The 19819-nt window shown below is 40.3% G+C and overlaps 1 protein-coding gene across 2 annotated transcripts in view; it reads left to right on the plus strand.

The window, feature by feature from the left end:
• Positions 1–19819, plus strand: part of CBFA2T2 (CBFA2/RUNX1 partner transcriptional co-repressor 2) — a 170935-nt gene that overhangs the window by 114972 nt on the left and 36144 nt on the right. For both annotated transcript variants that reach the window (XM_023220437.1, XM_023220438.1), the window contains exons 2-3: positions 10942–11085; positions 15102–15343. In XM_023220437.1, coding sequence (XP_023076205.1) covers positions 10942–11085; positions 15102–15343 — 386 coding nt within the window. The remainder of the gene's footprint in view (positions 1–10941; positions 11086–15101; positions 15344–19819) is intronic.

Consider the following 19819-nt stretch of genomic DNA (forward strand, 5'->3'; position numbering starts at 1 on the left):
TATTTGGCTGGGCGCGATGGCTCACACCTGTAACCCCAGCACTTTGGGTGGGAGGCCCAGGTGGACGGATCACCCGGGAGTTTGAGACCAGCCAGACCAACATGGAGAAACCCCTTTTCTATTAAAAATGCAAAATTAGCCGGATGTGGTGGCGCATGCCTGTAATCTCAGCTACTCGGGAGGCTGAGACAGGAGAATTGCTTGAACCCAGGAGGTGAAAGTTTTGATGAGCCAAGATTGTGCCATTGCATTCCAGCCTGGGTAACAAGCGTGAAATTCTGTATCCCCCCCCCCCCCCCCAAAAAAAAAAGTGTGATGAAAAGTGTGATCGGCTGGGCGTGGTGGCTCATGCCTGTAATCATAGCACTTCGGGAGACCGAGGCACGTGTATCACCCGAGGTCAGGAGTTTGAGACCAGCCTTGACAACATGGCAAAACCTCGTCTTCTACTAAATATACAAAAATTAGCTGGGCAAAAATTCCTGTAATCCCAGGAATGGTGGTGGGCATCTATAATCCCAGCTACTCTGGAGGCTGAGACAGGAGAATCGCTTGAACTTGGGGGTCAGAGGTTGCAGTGAGCCAAGACTGTGCCACTGCACTCCAGCCTGGTCAAAAGAGTGAAACTTCATTCCCCCCCCAAAAATAAAAAAAGTGTGACATTGTATATAGGTTTTTGGAAAAGAAAAAAAATGTTTTTTTTTTTTTTTTTTTTTTTATCGGGTTAAGGCATTGATCTATTTTTCCCCCCACTATTGTTGTATTTCACTGTGTACCAACATTAGAATCATTATATATAGAACATTTCTATCACTATAAAAAAATATAAACTGGGCAACATAGCAAGACCCTGTCTCTACAGAAAATTTGGAAAAAAAAGTGCTGTACGTGATGGTGCGTGCCTGTAGTCCCAGCTACTTGAGAGGCTAAGATGGGAGGAACATTTGAGCCCAGGAACTCAAGGCTGTAGTGAGCCATGTTTGCATCACTGGACTCCATCCTGGGCTACAGAGTGAGACCTGGTCCGAAGGAAAAAATAGTAAGAAGAAGATAGATCATGCCCTCTAACATCCCTGCCTTTTTATATTCGGTTTCTTCCCATCGGTTCGAGACAACCACTGATCTGCGTTCTGTAACTAGTTTTTCATGTCTGAAGTTTCACATGCATGGGATAATACAGTAGGTAGTTTTCTTAACATTTGGCATCTTTTATTTACCCTAACACTTTTGACATTTATTGCCTGGCTTATGTATCAGTAGTTTGTTCATTTGTTGATGTATTAAAATTTGTGGTTTGTTGATGACTAGTATGTTGAGCATCTTAGCCATTTGTAAATAATTATTTTAGGAATTATCTCTTCAAGTCTTTTTTTGGTCATTCTTAAAATTGGGTTGTTATTATCAAGTTTTAAGAGATATTTATATATTCTGTGTATTTTCGTATCTGAGGTTTCATGGCAGTGATAGAAGACAGAGAGGTCATAGGGAGGAAGTTAGTATATTCATGAACCAAGTGATCCTTCGTAGGTATGTTAGTCATCTTTGAGGTTCTTCCAAAAACCAGGTAGACCTAAGAGATGTGCCAAAAGCTCTGTAGGGTCCCAGGAGTTTTATGCTTGTATGGTTGAGATCACTAGTTATGACATTTAGAGAGATTGAGTTTGTGTATGTGTGTGTGTGTTAAAAAACTGAGTGAAGGCCGGGCGCGGTGGCTCAAGCCTGTAATCCCAGCACTTTGGGAGGCCGAGACGGGCGGATCACGAGGTCAGGAGATCGAGACCATCCTGGCTAACGCGGTGAAACCCCATCTCTACTAAAAATACAAAAATCTAGCCGGGCGAGATGGCGGGCGCCTGTAGTCCCAGCTACTTGGGAGGCTGAGGCAGGAGAATGGCGTAAACCCGGGAGGCGGAGCTTGCAGTGAGCTGAGGTCCCGCCACTGCACTCCAGCCTGGGCGACAGAGCGAGACTCTGTCTCAAAAAAAAAAAAAAAAAAAAAAAAAAAAAACTGAGTGAAAAATGAATGCTTTATTCTCCAGACACTTAATTATATGCCCCTTTTTAAATGAAGGTAGAATTACATTATTCTCTCCCTGTATTCTTCTTTTGTTCAGATATTTATTTTGTTTCTGTAATTGGCATGTCCCTAATTTGGTTTAGGTACTCTCCCTGACTTTTACAAGTGTTACATTATTGTTGTGAAAGGAAGGAAAAAAAGCACCCTGACCAACATAGAAAGTTATTTTAGTTAGAAACTTAACAATCCTACAACTGTCTGAGTCCTACCTCCCAAGATACATACTTCTACCAATTTGTTGTATATCCTTTCTGGCTTCTACAAGTGTGTGTGTGTTCATGTTATTCTATAGTTCCTTTATGTAATTGGGACCCTACTTTAATTTACTGAACTGGGATGGATAAAAATAAGACTAACCAAGAGTTGAGACTCTGTTGAAGAAATGAAGGACATAATGAAAGTCATAGATGTCAGTTTTTTGTTTTTTGTTTTTTGTTTTTGAGATGGAGTTTCCCTCTTGTCACCCAGGCTGGAGTGCAATGGCACGATTTCGGCTCACTGCGACTTCCTTTTATAGTTCTTTGGTAGGTACTCGGCCTCCCAAGTAGCTAGGACCACAGGTGAGTGCCACTGTGCCCAGCTAATTCTTTTATTTTTTGATAAGACAGTGTCTCACTTTATTGCCCAGGCTGGTTTTCCAGCTTTTTAAATCAGTTATAGCAGAAGTCAGTAAACTGTGGCCCACTGTCGACCAGGCATGGTGGCTTCATGCTTGTAATCCCAGCACTTTGGGAGGCCTAGGCAGGTGGATCGCCTGAGCTCAGGAGTTTGAGACCAGCCTGGGCAACAGGGTGAAACTCTGTCTCTACTAAAATACAAAAAATTTAGCTGGGCTCAGTGGCATGTGACTGTAGTCCCAGCTACTTGGGAAGCTGAGGCAGGAGAATTGCTTGAACCTGGGAGGTAGAGGTTGCAGTGAGCAGAGATCGCGCCACTGCAATCCAGCCTGGACGACAGAGTGAGACTGCGTCTCAAAACAAACAAACAAACAAACAAAAAAACTGTGGCCCACTGTCCATTTTTGTAAATAAAGATTGATTGGAACACAGCCAAGTCCATTTATTTGTATATTGTCTATAGTGTGCTACAGCAGAGCAAAAAAATATTTACTGTCTTGCCTTTGGCAGGAAAAATTTCCTAATTCCTGAGCTATAATAATGATAAATTAATTTTCCAGTATAAATATATAAACATTGAATGTAAAAGGTCCTTATAAAATACTTTCTGGTAATTTCCCCCCCCCCCCCCCCCCCCCCCTTTTTTTTTTGAGACTGAGTCTTACTCTGTTGCCCAGGCTGGCGTGCAATGGTGTGATCTTGGCTCACTGCAACCTCCACCTCCCATGTTCAAGCAATTCTCCTGCCACAGCCTCCCGAGTAGCTGGGTTTACAGGTGCCCACCACCACGCCTGGCTAATTTTTTGTATTTTTAGTAGGGACAGGGTTTCACCATGTTGGCCAGGTTGGTCTTGAACTCCTGACCTCGGGTGATCCACCCACCTCAACCTCCCAAAGTGCTGGGATTACAGGCGTGAGCCACTGTGCCCGACCTCTGGTAATTTCTTTACTTTGAATCCTTATGTCTCCATTTTTGTTTGTCATTATAAACAGTTGTTCCTGGCCATCTCGGCATATGAAGCCTGCATGTCATTAGGAAGTTGGATGTGTTGTCAGGTTTGTGGCAGAGTTACAAAGATGGTAAATGCTCATCCTTAAGCATGTACTGTGTCCATAATCAGTTTAGCCAACTGTATAAGGCTATAAATGTAACAGTAATTTTGATGTTCCTTCCTCCATCTTTTTTTTTTTTTTTGAGACAGAGTCTCGCTCTGTCACCCAGGCTGGAGTGCAGTGGCCGGATCTCAGCTCACTGCAAGCTCTGCCTCCCAGGTTCACACCATTCTCCCGCCTCAGCCTCCCGAGTAGCTGGGACTACAGGCGCCTGCCACCTCGCCCGGCTAGTTTTTTGTGTTTTTTAGTAGAGACGGGGTTTCACCGTGTTCACCAGGATGGTCTCGATCTCCTGACCTTGTGATCCACCCGTCTCGGCCTCCCAAAGTGCTGGGATTACAGGCTTGAGCTACCGCGCCCGGCCCTTCCTCCATCTTTAGCAGGTTAGAATTATCAGTTTTGGAAAGTCTTTTTTTTTTTTTTTTTTTTGGTGATGGAGTCTTGCTATCGTCCAGGCTGAAGTGCAGTGGCACCATTTCAACTCACTGCAACCTCCACCTCCCGGGTTCAAGCAGTTCTTCTGCCTCAGCTTCCTGAGTAGCTGGGATTACAGGCGCCTGCCACCATGCCCAGCTGATTTTTGTTTAGTAGAGACGGGGTTTCACCATGTTGGCCAGGCTGGTCTTGAACTCCTGACCTCAGGTGATCCACCTACCTTGGCCTCCCAATGTGCTGGGATTATAGGTGTGAGCCACTGCACCCGGCCTGGAAATTCTTATCATACGACAATTACACATTCAGAACATTTACCTGTCCTTGGCAGGGATTGAAGACAGACTATGGTCCAGGAAATCTTTTCCCTGATTTTTCCTTCTGCTGTGATACCACCTTTGGGGGCACTATTCAAACTATATCCCGTGTGCTATCTGGAGAGCCCATGTAGCCTTTCCAACAAACACCTTAACATTGAGTTAAGACTTGCCTGGCCATCATACATGGTAACGTTTTTATTTCTTTATTTTCCCAGTACTGTATGTCTGTCTTTCCCATAAGTAAGGTCCCTGCCTACCTTCATCTCTGAACTTCCCTAAGGCCTGGCAAATCCAGGACGGTCAAGTAGATTGGGATCTGGGATCCTCAAAATTCAGGACCAAATTATTGGAAATAATCCAATTGTTCATTGACAAGGGATTGTTTAAATGAACTGTGATACTCCTTCAAAGTGTATTATAATACTATTTTTAAAAATTATGAAATTAAGAATTCCAAGACATAATGTGATGTTATAAAACGAAAAAAAAATAAGGAACAATATAATTTGTATGTGGTATAGATTAGTTGTCTATTCCTACATAACAAACCATGTCAAAACTTCATGGCCTAAAATGATAAGCCTCCCCGCTCCTTTCTCTTAGTCTGATCCGCCCACCTCAGCCTCCCAAAATGTTGGGATTACAGGCACGAGCCACCACTCCCAGCCTGAGAGTCTGATTTTTGGTGGGTTTTTTTTGTTTTGTTTTTGTTTTTGCTTGTTTGTTTTTAGACAGAGTCTTGCTCTGTTGCCCAGACTGGAGTGCAGTGGCACAGTCTCGTTGCTCACTGCAACCTCCGCCTCTTGGGTTCAAGCAGTTCTTCTGCCTCAGCCTCCTGAGTAGCTGGGATTACAGGTGCGTGCCACAACACTCAACTAATTTTTGTATTTTTAGTAGACACAGGGTTTCACCCTGTTGGCCAGGCTGATCTTGAACTCCTGGCCTCAGGTGATCCGCACACCTCAGCCTCCCAAAGCGCTGGGATTACAGGCGCGAGACACCACGCTCGGCCTGGAGTCTGACTTTTTTTTTATAGAGCAATGGATTTAATGGCTTCCTTGGCCAGCTTCTTTGGAATGATCAGTGTTCCTGTCATTATAGGAAAGATCTCTATATGGATTTTTATTGGTAAATCTAATATAGAAAGATCTATATTCTGCACATTTTCTCAGTGATAATAAACAGGAACACTTGACCAAATCTACCCCACACAGTGCAGATAACATCTCAAAAGCTCGGTAAACTGTTATTCTAATAGATTATTATTTTTTTATTTTATTTTTTATTTTGAGACAGAGGTCTTACCCTGTCACCCAGGTTGGGGTACAGTGGTGTCATCACAGCTCACTGTAGCCTCGACTTCCTGGACTCAGTTGATGCTCCCATCCCAACCTCATGAGTAGCTGGGAACACAGGCGTGCGCCACCACATCCAGCTAGTTTTTTTTTTTTTAGAGAGATGAGGCCTCCCTGTGTTGGCCAGCCTGTTCTTAAACTCCTGGCAATCCTCGTGTCCAGCAATTCTCCTGTCTCAAGGTGGTGTGGATTACAGGCATGAGCCATTGTGCCCAACCATAATTCTAATATATTTTAAAATCTGATTCAAGTAAAACATGTGAGAGTATCTGCTGTATACCCATCATTGTTATGTCCATTATGGTACCCTTCATGTAACCCTGTGCTGAATTATCCCCAGGGACAGATAAAGAAAATCAGTGTCACTAGTGAGTGATGGAGCATTCTTCACATCATGCTCACTTTTTGCCTCACATGCTTTCTCCTTGAGATCTATAAGTTTTTCTTCTTTCCAGTCACTTAGGAGTAGCCTTTCCCTTCAGATAACCTCATTATATTTTATCTTGTATTTACACCTCTGCTCTTTGCCAGTCTCTAATTTAAAAAAAAAAAAAAGCAATTTATAATGATTTGTAAATGCCCTTGTTTGTGGACAATTTATCATAGAAGATTCTTCTCCAATAGCATGTTTCTGAGATGTCTCAGTAATATAGTGGTTCCCCCTTACCCACAGGGAATACATTCTAAGACCCCCAGTGGATGCCTGAAACCATGGGAAGTATTAAACCCTACATACATTCCTTTTGAACTGTAACTGAACCCATATCATACACTATGGCTGTAACGTTTGCTGTTTGAGATGCAGCAGCAAAATGAGCACAAACGTCTTTTTCCTTCTTACAGTAGATGTCAGCAACCTCAGCATAGGAATTTTTTCTTTCCTTATGAAGTCAAGAACTTCCACCTTTTCACTTAGTACTTTATAGCTTCACTTTGGTGTATCCAAATTGCCAACATCACTCCTCTTTTACTTTGGGGCCATCATTAAGTAATATCAGGGTTACTTGACCACAAGCACTGCACCACCATGACAGTTCATCTGATGGTAACCAAGACGGCTACTAAGTGACTTATGGTCAGATAGTGTATACTCCGGACAAAGGGATAATTCACATCCTAGGTGGGATGGTGTGAGATTTCGTCACACTATTCAGTATGGTGCTCAATTTAAAACTTATGAATTGTTTATTTCTGAAATTTTCCATTTAATATTTTTGGACCTTGGTTGACTGTAAGTAATTGAAACTGTGGAAACTGAAACTGCAGATAAGAGGGAGAGTGCTGGGTGTTCTATGTTTCTTTCCTGGGGAGCTACAGAATAGTTCTACTCTTCAGTTTAATCTTTGATTCTTTAAATTCCTATGTAGGAAAAAATATCACTGCTATCACACAGATAACTGTTTATTACTTTATTCTTTCATGTGTTTTCTGTTTTCATGATATCCTTAGCAAGTCGCGCACAGTGAAGAAAGTATTCAGACATATTTTCCTGTTTTGACTCATCAAGTTCTTTAGCTTCCCATGGTTTAGGTGTTGAACCATAAGTCATTTTGGAGGTACATGTTGTAATACCTGGGTTTTATTTTTTAATATATACACACATATATATGCACACATGCATTTATTTGTAATACACACACATATACAAAAATATTCAGAATAATCAAAAGACAAACTCATGGGGTGACTAAATTGTCAGTTACTTTGAAATTATAATTCAGTTGGACACTTATGGCAAAACCAAGGTTTATTTTGACTTCCTGGGACTAAATCTTTATGGCTGTTTGATATTTTAAGCAATAGTGTTTATGGACTCAAGCCACAATTGAGGGAAAAGGGAAAAGAATTTTCTGCTTCTTGAACTCTATCTAAGGTTCTCCAAGATTGAAAAGAGTTCAATATATGGTTGATTCTTTCATGGGATCCAGCTAGAATGTAACACATAACTATCAGTTTCATAAAAATTCAAAAAGGAAGTCACCATTACTAGGATGACATAAAGGCATGTCATAGCCCTCTTCCTACAGGGACTTACTATGATCCTACTGTGACCCCAAGCAGAGGGTTAAAATGCCTACTTTGGAACATACCCTTTCCCATCATCTGAGCAACTGCTGAATATGTCACCTTGTAAACCACTTGGATAGATCTCATTACATGAAGGGGATTCATGCCACCCAGCTTCCAACAAAAATACAACTTTACATTGTGCTTGGTGATTTTGCAGCTGTTAATTCTTGGATCATTCCATACAGTATCTCTGAGGTTACATGGATAAATTGTTGATAGTATACCTATTTTCCACAGAAAACAGATGTTAAAATTAACTTGGTCAAGGTCACATACCTAGTTAATAGTATGTCCAGAATTTGACACGAGGATTTCTGTCTTCTAATCATCATTCCTGTTTATTAAGCACCTTCTTTATCCCTTGCAGTGATTTAGGCATCATCTTTAATCATTACATGTTTCTTGACAGGTAGGTCTTACTGTCATTCATTTTACATATGTTGAAAATGAGGCCTAGAAAGGTGAAATGAATTGGTGAAATTCAATTGCGTTGTAACAGAATGAGAATTCAAACCGAATCTCTCAGTCTTCATACCTGTGCTTTTTCTGCCTCATTCACTTGAAACATGAAGAAAACACTAGTGTTGTAGATTTTGGGTGGTGAAATGAAAAGTATCAATCTGTAAACAGTTCTTTAGTGGCTGTGTTTGGCCCACTGTCAAAGCTTTTGGTTGGTTAGAGCACATAGTTCAGCATTCTGCAGTTGGACTGCTCTAACTTTTTTATTCTGCCAAGTGCTGAATGTTAAAACTCATCTCACTGCTAAGCCTTCCTCAAGCCTTTGGCACCCTTGCTATAGAGCCAGGTGGTCTGAAGAAAGGCTCCCTCTAGGTTGTTGCACACTGTACACAACACATTACAGTGCGAGACAACTGTCAGTTCCTTCCTTTCCTTCTCCCCTACCCTTCCAGAAAGCTGGGGCCCAGATGGAAGAGCTGGAAATGTGTCAGCTGTTCTCTGAAGGGCATTGAGAAAATACTGTCAGGAAGAAAAGGCAAGCGCAACAGCTCATTAGTCCACTAATCAGACAGAACGACCATCAATTTCACAAAGAAAATGTCCTGAACAGAGAGATGGGAAGGGCTGGCACAGTGTTGCCCACATGGTTCTGAGAACTGCACATTTTTGTCAGGGGATTTGTAACTTGGGGGCATTGCTTTCTTGATTTACTTTATTATATCCCTTTCCAAAGTGTGGCCACTGCAAACTGAAGCATAAAAAATAGTATTTGGAGATACTTTTCTTATTAAAAAGTATCCCATCAATGCATCGTGAACACTCTTGGAGGTATTGTCTTTATAGCTGTGCTATCACAGAAAGAAAACTTGGACTTAACCTTCTCATTTGAGCCTTTGCTGCCCATTTTTTGCACTTGAATTTGAATTCAGCAGTTATTGGAGAATGAATGCCTGGTACTTAAGTGAAAAGCTTAGAATTACTGTGAGGAACATAGCTCAATTTAAAGGTGATTATGGTAACCCTGGTCCTATTAACCAAGTGTGTAGCAAGTTCTCTTTGATAGGGAAAAAGAACTTCTTAGATATGTTAGAATATTACTTGGTGGTGTCGAGTCTGATTCCTGTTAGCTCAGACCTACCTAATTGTAGCATCATGAAGTTTATCTAATTTATCTTTCTGGAATGTTGTTGCCATTTAGTATTATCAAACAGCTGCCTATTATTAATTGTTCCCATAGATGAAGTAGCCTCTGCTTAATGTAGAATCAGCTCTACTTTTCGTCTTTTTGAACAATATATAGCATGAATGACATTTACATGTTTGAGGTCAGAGAGGTTGACTCCCTCTTTTATCCTACTTGATGTAGTTGATATGTTTATATATATAATTTAGTACATCATTATTAATGGTGGTTGTTTTTTTTTTAAGACGGAATCTTGCTCTGCAACCTCTGCCTCCCAGGTTCAAATGATTCTCCGGCCTCAACCTCCCCAGTAACTGGGATTACAGGCACCCACCACTACACCCAGCTAATTTTTATATTTTTAGTAAAGACAGGGTTTCACCACGTTGGCCAGGCTGATCTCAAACTCCTGACCTTAGGTGATCCACCCACCTCAGCCTCCCAAAGTGCTAGGATTACATGCATGAGCCACTGCGCCCAGCCTGTTAATATTGATTTATATATAACTGATTGTGATTTTCTTTTCATGTCATACAGTTGAGGCCTAAGTCTAGATAGTTCCTATGTTAGCTTTTTCCCCCTCATAATTTGATTCATTTATAAGGAGAAGTTAAAAAAAATGCATTTGAGGTAAGCTATATTTGAAACCTGGTTTCTTCCTTTCTCAGCCACTATCTAGAGACTGCTAACTTTCAGTTCATGTCACCTCTTGACCTTGTTTCCTCGTTTTAGTTCCTAGAATTGAAGTAACAAAGTGCCATAAACTGAGTGGCTTAAGACAAGAGAAATTTATTCTCTCACAGTTCAGAAAGTCAGAAGCACAAAATTGAGGTATCAGCAAGATTGATTCCTTCCTGGGGTTTCAGAGGACAAATGTGTCTCCTGCTCCCTCCTGGCTTGCTGGTTACTGGCACTCCTTGGCACTCCTCGGTGTATAGATGTGTCACTCCAGTCCCTGCCTCTGTCGCCACTTGGTGTGACTGTCCTCACATCGGCTTCCCTCTGTGTATGTGTCTGTGTCACGTCCCTTCTTTAGGGACACCATTCAGATTGGATTTAGAGCCCACTCAGACAGTCTAGGATGATCTCCTCCTCTCAAGAACTTTAACTTAATGACATCTTCAAAGACCCTTTTGCCAAATCAGGTAACATTCACAGTTCCAGATGTTAGGACGTGGACGTATCTTTTAGGGGGTCACTATTCAGCCTATTATACTAGGCAATCCTCTAGGGAAATATGTTGGTATTTCAAATTGTTGTCTGTTTCTGCAACCGTGTAGAAAACCCTAACCTCCATTTCTCTGATTCTCTGCAGTTGGTCCTGAGAAAAGGGTGCCAGCAATGCCTGGATCGCCTGTGGAAGTGAAGATACAGTCCAGATCCTCACCTCCCACCATGCCACCCCTCCCACCAATAAATCCTGGAGGACCGAGACCAGTGTCCTTCACTCCTACTGCATGTGAGACCTCTTAGTTACTTATGTTTGTAGTTCAGAGTGACATTTGGATCTAAGTGACTGACTTGCATGAAGCCTTCCACATATATTATTCAATATTTTCAAAGTGCTATGAAAATACAGACACAGATACATATTTCTGGTTGTTTCTTTTCTAAATTACTTATACCCTCTGAGAATAATACCTAGTTTATTTGGATATTTCATTTTTTAAATATTTTGTTTTCATATTCTTTGGCTGGTAACTATTTTTATTTCTTTGACTCTAAAAATAATGAATTTAAATTATTATATTGCCATATGAGATTCAAAGTAAGTTTTCTAAAATTATGGAATTTGAAAAATGTTCCAATGCTGTCATGGTAAGACTTTTTACAAAAGAGAATATTGTTGTATTAGTTTACTAGGGCTACCATAATGAAATACCACAGACTGGATTTATTTTTGTTAACTTTTTATTTATTTTTATTAACTTTTAATTAACTTTTTATTTTTATTAACTTTTTTACAGTTCTGGAGTCAAGAATGTAAAGATCAAGGTGTTGTCAGGTTTGATTTTACCTGGGCCTCGTAGATGGTTGCCTTCTTGCTGTATCCTCACATGGCCATTCCTCCATTTGTGTGTGTCCCTGGTGTCTTTTCCCCTGCCTTCAAGGATAATAATCGTATTGGATTAGGGACTATTTGTAATACCTCTTTTAACCTTAATTAATTCTTCAAAGTCTCTATCTCCAAATATAGTCATATTCTGAGGTACAAGGGGGTAAGACTTAAATGTATGAATTTGGCCAAGGCTCAGGCAGAATTCAGTCCATAACCATCATGTTAGCTAATAATATATGTAACAAAATTTTCAACTTCACTAACTATCATGGAAATGCAAACTAATACAGTACCATTATACACCCACCAGGATGTTCAAAATGATACCAAGTTTTGATGAGGATGTAACTTGAATACTCATACAATGCTGGTTGGAGTGTAATTTAGTACATCTTTTGGAAATTGTTTGGCAGTTTGCACTAATGCTGAATTTCCACGTGCCCTGTAACTCAACAATTTCAGTCCTGTGTATCTATAATCACCAAAAGAACCCCAAATAAACTAGTCTACATACATGCACACAAGTGTCTTGATCTTCATTTGAGTTCTGCCTTTCCATGCACATGCTGCCACCCCCAGTTCACTTTGACACTCTGCACATCTTTTGCCTATAAACCAAAATGTACTGCTATGTTTGGAGTGCCCAAAGAGTGTCAGAGCACTGAGCTAGATGCTGTATGTATTGTTTCATTTAAATACCATTACACAAGCTTGCACACTGTCCTTGCTCAAAATTTTTTGGTTTGGGTGTTTATTGTTTTAAAAGGCAAGAGAAGAGAATGTAAAATGTACAGCTTTAATTGGAAGTTTATTATTTTCCCAAAACATTTGAAATTAAGTAGCTGGTAACTACAGCATTCAGTTTGAGCCAGAGTGAATGAAAAGAAGTATGATATCCCTTTTCTTAAATTCTAATATCTGTTAAACAGCCCTAGACATATATACTGTCTTGAAAAGAAACAGATTTAAACCTCAGCCATCAATTAGATCTCAGGATACACCAATAGATATATGTATGTACAAATTCAGCCCTTTTTGCTTCCATATTTGGCTGCTTGGCGGTGGTTGTGTTTCATTTCAGAAAATGTGATCATACATTTTTTACTGAAGAGACTAAGAAAAAGCCTTTCTATACATCAGAGTAGCTAAATGCATGGTAATGTGTTATTTTTATTGGTTCCTTCAAAAGGGAGCAGCTTTCCTATGGCAGTTGACCTTTCTATGAAAACAAAGAAATGGCAGACTTATTGCAACTAATTTTCTGGATTGCTGAGGTTGAGTGTTCAACTTTCCTTTCTGTAGCTTTACTAATTTCCTTTAGTGGAAGACACAAGAAAATTCACCCCTTTTCTCAGGCTGTTAGTCTTTTATGCGTTAATCATTCAGTAGCATTTTCCTAAACACTTAACCTTTTGCTAGCAAATGAACAAAGCAAAAATATACACTGTTTACACAGCTTATAAAACTTAAAGTGTGCACATATGTTTTGTGTATTGTATTATTAGTAAGTGAGCATCTATTAAGGCAACATAAATACAGAAATAAACAAGCATAGGCCAGGCATGGTGGCTCACTCCTGTAATCTTAACACTTTGGGAGGCCAAGGAGGGCAGATCACTTGAGGTCAGGAGTTTGAGACTAGCCTGGCCAACGTGGTGAAACCCTGTCTCTACTAAAAATACAAAAAATTAGCTGCGTGTGGTGGCACGCACCTGTAATCCCAACTACTCAGGAGGCTGAGGAAGGAGAATCGTTTGAACACAGGAGACGGAGGTTGCAGTGAGCCAAGATCACACCACTGCACTCCAGCCTGGGCAACAGAGCAAGACTCTGTCTCAAAGTAAAATAGTGGAAGCATGCATATGCACATAGGCAGCACAGAGATGTAGTGAATCCACTAAGGTTACCTTCAAGTGGAGCAGCAGCAGCAGCATGTGTCAAAGAATGCTCCTTAACAGAGATGATACCTGAACTGTGTGGAATGAAGAAGAGCTTGCCAGGTCAAATTTGAATAAAGTTCAGTGTAAGAAGAGGGAACAGAGATGGTTAACTGACTGTGATTGGCCTAGAGGAAGTAGAAGGGAAGTGGAAGATTTTTTATGATAATAAGTTTGTTTTTGGCAAAAGATGATTAAATGTCATTTTTCTAAGCTAGGTAAAGATTAAATGATTGGCTCTTTAAACATTGCTTATGTCTTAAATTGTTTCTTATGTTTTTAGATACAGTTTCACTATTTTAGTTTTTTAAGGCTGGATATGATTAAGTGAAAACAGAATGACACTTAGGTACTAGATAATTTAGATTTTTACTTAATGCCAACATGAACGTAGCTCAATGCCAGGCACAGTGGCTCATGCCTGTAATCCCAGCCTTTGGGAGACCAAGGCAGGAGGATCGCTTGAGCCCAGGAGTTTGAGACCAGCCTGGGCAATATAATGAGACTCCCTTATCTACAAAAAATTTTAAAAAAGAAATTAACTGTGCATGGTGGCATGTAACTGTAGTCCCAGCAACTCAGGAGGCTGAGGTGGGAGGACACCTGAGTCCAGGAGGTTGAGGCTGCAATGGGCCAAGATAGTGCCGCTGTGCTCTGGCTTGGATGACAGAATGAGACCCTGCCTCAAAAAAACAAAACCATAGCTCTAGGGTTGTTTTCCAAATTAAAATTTTCAAGAAATGACTATTAAGAACTAAATAGGAAAACTGTAATTAATCACATGTAGTATAATTTGAGCAAAAATGTAGGATGGGAGTGTCCTGCATGGAATCAGGAAGATGCTTTATTGAATGGCCGAGGGTTTGGCAGTATTAATCTAGCACTGTTAAGGCAGACAGTAACTGGCTGTAATGGACATGAGTATTCTGGATGGCCAAAGAAATAGGTACCTTATTGTAGGAATAAGTAATTAAATCAGTAGGCCTAAAAAGTATCCTTCATATTATCATAACTTTCTTCTGGTGTCTTGCTCACATACTACCTTCTGATTGACTCTCTAGTGTTTTGGGGACCTTGAAATTGGGGTCCCCAGTTGGAAGGAGATGTGATGTAAAAGATGGGCACGAGTATCCCGTCACTGGAAGGGTCTATTGGCCCAGACTCATCTCAAGCACTACCTGTTGCAGGAAGTCTTTCTTAAAACTACCCACCCCTGCCCATGGCACCTGTAGAGTTAGATGTCCCTTCTTATTGCTCTCAGAGCACTCTGCTTTCTTTTTAACGCTCCACTGTTACTCTGTTACCATTTTTGTCTGACAGCAATCTCATTGAGGACAGAACCAGTTTTGCATACTTTTATAACATGTACTTTACAAAATTCAAATGAACAAATGAAGGAGAACACAAACAAGAAAAAAATGAACAAATGTCCCCTTGTTTTGCACGTAACCTGAGTCTTTCATTTTGGCTTTCTTTTAGTAAGCAATGGAATCAACCATTCTCCTCCTACCCTGAATGGCGCCCCATCACCACCACAGAGATTCAGCAATGGTCCTGCCTCCTCCACGTCATCTGCACTCACAAATCAGCAGTTGCCAGCCACCTGTGGTGCTCGACAGCTCAGCAAGTTGAAACGCTTTCTTACCACTCTGCAACAGTTTGGAAATGACATCTCCCCTGAGATTGGGGAGAAGGTGCGGACTCTTGTTCTTGCACTGGTGGTAAGTACAGCCTCACTGTTGTTCTCAGCTGCCCGAGTATGTGGTTCAGGTCCAAAGCCAGCAGAGAAGTTCTAGATATTTCTGCTCATTTTCAAACCCATAGTAATATGGCAAACGCTACAGACTAGACTAGTTATTGAATAACTTGTATAAAACTGTTTAAATATAGGTTCTTTCTTTTCTTTTCTTTTCTTTTCTTTTCTTTTCTTTTCTTTTCTTTTCTTTTCTTTTTCTTTTCTTTCTTTTTTTTTTTGAGACAGGGTCTCACTCTGTCACCTAGCCTGGAGGAAGATGGTACGAACACAGCTCACTTCAGCCTTGACCTTCCAGGTTTAAGCAATTGTCTTGCTACAGCCTCCTGAGTAGTTGGGACTACATGTGCATGCCACCATGCCCAGCTAATTTTTATATTTTCGTAGAGACGGAATCTCCCTATCTTGTCAGGCTGGTCTCAAACTCCTAGCCTCAAGCAGTCTGCCTGCCTCGGCTTCCCTAAGTGCTGGGATTACAGACATGATGTTTAATTGTGGATTTTTTATCAATGCTTATCAAATAAACAATCGATAATGTTTACTTGTTATTTAAGATGTTGATTTAATTCCAGTAAGCAACTTTGGATTTTTCCTAAAACTGGTCTCAACAGGCCCACTGGTGTCCAACCAAGTTAATGCAAGGTTTTGTAATTTAATATACTCAGTGCTTAGTGCATTGTTTCCAAACCAAGGAGAGTAGTAGAGAAGTAACAAGTTTAATTTTCAAAACAATGATTTCTAAAATTACAAGTTACATGGCCTAAATAAATAGTATCAAAGAGATTGCATTGTTTAGCTCCTTGTGCATATGAACTTGCTTAAGAATTTGCAAGGTACATATAATTTTTCTTTCTTTCTATACTGCACGTGGTGAACCTGTGGCATAAAGGAGTGATTTTCTGATATCGACAACTGGGTGGGGTTTTATTCTCAGTGTTTATAGGGGAAGTACTGCCAATTCCTAATGTTTCTAATTGAATTCTTTAAGATTTACCTCCAGTAAAAGCATTCTGTGCTCCTTTGTGTAAGTTAACCCCTTTATATGGGATAAAAAGATGAATCACAGCACTAATCCTTGAAGCTGCAGCTCTCTAAGTGTAAATCTAGGGACCCCGAAGATTCTCCAGGATCCTTTCTGGAGATACAGAAGGTGAAAACTATTTTCATAATATAGCAGTAAACTAAATGCAAAAGTAGACAGAATACAACTGGCTTCTATTATGCTAGATATTAAAGAGACTTTCTATTATGCTACATATTAAAGAGACTGACAAAATGATAAAACCATGCTACTCTTCTTACTGCATTTCTTTTGGAAAATACAGATATTAAAAATCACACCTCAGTCTGGACTAATATAGTTATTTTTTATTTTAATTAAATTCTCAGCTTTAATTTCTGATATGGTAATGTCAATAAATGTAATCCATATAAATTAGAGCAATTCTGAGACCAAACAGTTTAACAATTACTGCCTTAAAAAATTTATTAGTCTAAGGCTGGGTGTGGTGGCCCACGCCTGTAATTCTAGCACTTTGGGAAGCCAAGGTGGGAGGATTGCTTGGATGCAGGAGTTCAAGACCAGCCTGGGTACATAGTGAGACTGTCTCTACCAAACGATTTTTTAAAAGTTAGCTGAGTGTAGTGGCACATGCCTATGGTCCTAGCTATTCTCAGTAGGCTGAGGTGGGAGGATTCCTTGGGCCCAGGAAAGCTGTGTTTGCACCACTGCACTTCCAGCCTAGGTGACAGAGTGAGACCCTATCTCAAAACATGAATTAAAAAAATTTCTCAGTCTATTATGAAAGGAACAACTTTCATACAAGGCAAAATGCAATAAATGACTTTTTTGTCATTTGTGAGGTTTAGTCCTTATTACGTATGACTGTAGTTTATTTTCATTGCTATATAGTGTCATATCGTAGGAATACCCCCACAATTTATACCTTTACATTTAAGTCATTTGTAATTTGGGGCAGTTTTGGGGTCTCCAGCATCAACCCCATGTTTGGAGATTTGCCAGAAGGAGTCATAGGACTTCACATACAGTTGTGCTCACAGCTAAGCTCTATTACAGAGGCATAGTAAGGAGAACATAGTGAGATCATAAAACAGAGACACAGGTGGAGTCTGGAGGAACCCATCGGCAGGTTGCCTTATGCTTTCTCCCTCTCCTAAATGGTAACACAGAGCTCCCTTTCCTTAGCAACAAAAATACAGCAACATGCATGCAATGTTTCTGTCAAAGGAAGCCTATTACAGACTCAACGCCAAGGTTTTTCTTGGGGCCTGGTCACATAGGCACTCTTTGCCTAGCACCTGCCAAATTTTACCCTCTTAGAAGGAAAACCCATGTTTAGCATGAACCATACTGTTCTCAGAACCACTCTACACATGGTCACCCTCATCAGTTAGGGAAGTTTAGTTCTTTTTTATTTTAAACCTGTTTATTACTCAAATTTTAGACTACTATAGAAAAATCTTACTGGATCCAGAGTAAGGTCATTGGAGTTAAATGTCAAAATGAGCTTGAACATAATTGGAAACAAAGCAGACATCAAAATGTTATGATGATTCCAGCAGCAAATGACTTTAAGTATTATCTATTCTTAAAAATAATTTCAAGCCTAAAAGTAAAAATGTCAAAAATTCATTTGTGGTGGGCGTATCACAAGGTCAGGAGATCAAGATCATCCTGGCTAACACGGTGAAACCCCATCTTTGTTAAAATTACAAAAAATTAGCCTGTAGTCTCAGCTACTCAGGAGGGAGGCTGAGGCAGGAGAATGGCGTGAACCCGGGAAGCAGAGCTTGCTGGGAGCCAAGATTGCACCACTGCATTCCAGCCTGGGCTACAGAGCAAGACTCCATCTCAAAAAAAAAAAAAAAAGGCCAGGCGCGGTGGTTCAAGCCTGTATTCCCAGCACTTTGGGAGGCCAAGACGGGCGGATCACGAGGTCAGGAGATCGAGACCATCCTGGCTAACACGGTGAAACCCCATCTCTACTAAAAAATAAAAAAAACTAGCCGGGCGACGTGGCGGGCACCTGTAGTCCCAGCTACTCGGGAGGCTGAGGCAGGAGAATGGCGTAAACCCAGGAGGCGGAGCTTGCAGTGAGCTGAGATCCGGCCACTGCACTCCAGCCTGGGCGGCAGAGTGAGACTGCGTCTCAAAAAAAAAAAAAAAAAATCATTTGCAAAAAAAATTTGAATTTTTTTTTTGTTATGAAAAGTATATGTAGGTGTGTCCAATTGTTTATTTTAAATGGCCACACTTGGGTTAACTGTTTTTTTCCATAGTAAAATATACATTATAGAAGTATACAGTTCAGTGGTCTTAAGTACATTCATATTGTTTTTCCTGTTCGCCATTGTGTACTTAGAGCCTATGAGCATCACAGGGTTAAGGAATTTATACAATTGCTTTTTTTGAATTATGATGAAATTTACTATATTAACTATTTTTAGGTTTACAGTTTAGTGACAGTAAGTATATTCATATTATTATACAACCATCATCACCATCCGTTTCCAAAACTTTTCATCTTGCAAAATTACACCAATTAAACAATAATACCCCATTCCCCTCTGTCCCTAGACCCTGGCAATTACCAGTCTACTTTCTGTCTCTATGGATTTAACTACTCTAAGTACCTCATAAAAGTAGAATTATACAGTATTTGTCTTTTTGTGACTAGCCTATTTCACTTAGCTTAATGTCCTCAGGGTTTATCCATGTCATAGCATATGTCAGAATTTCCTTCCTTTTTAAGGCTAAATAATATTTCATTTTATGTCTATATCACATTTTATTGATCTGTTAATCCCTCAATTGACATGTGGGTTGCTGCCACCTCTTGAGTTAAGAAAAGTTTTATATCAGTGTAGGAAACTGTTTACTATCTGGGGTCCTCGCAGTTTTAGGCCAACTAGGTTAACTCTTTTTAGTACAGGGCCATTACAAATAATGTTCCTATGAACATTCTTATACATTTGTGGAAGCATTGCATGCAACAGTGGAATTGTGGTTTCATATGTGTGGTGGTGTGTTCCTGTAGTCACAGCTACTCAGGAGGCTGAGGCAGGAGGATCACTTGGGCCCAGGAGTTTGAGGCCAGCCTGGGTAACATAGCCAGATCCCCATCTCTAAAAATAAAGGCCATATAATTTAGTAGCTGGAGTTCACCTGTCTGCATTCTGTGTCCATGGTGTATAAGAAGTAAAGTACTGAGAGTCCCTAACTATACCAGGAAGCAAGCATGGGCAATTTCCACTTCAAGGTAATGGTAAATGTTTTGTGCTTCACTTACTTATTTGGAGAATGTACTTTCTGGAGGATAGTTTGGCAGTGTTTCTGGTACCATTCATCCTAAGAAAATAATAAACAATATACACCAAGATAATCAGTTCAACATTAAGTACCCCCTCCCCCATTGAAGCTAAC

This window comes from Piliocolobus tephrosceles, chromosome 20 (genome assembly GCF_002776525.5).
Source record: "Piliocolobus tephrosceles isolate RC106 chromosome 20, ASM277652v3, whole genome shotgun sequence".
Lineage (NCBI taxonomy): Eukaryota > Metazoa > Chordata > Mammalia > Primates > Cercopithecidae > Piliocolobus > Piliocolobus tephrosceles.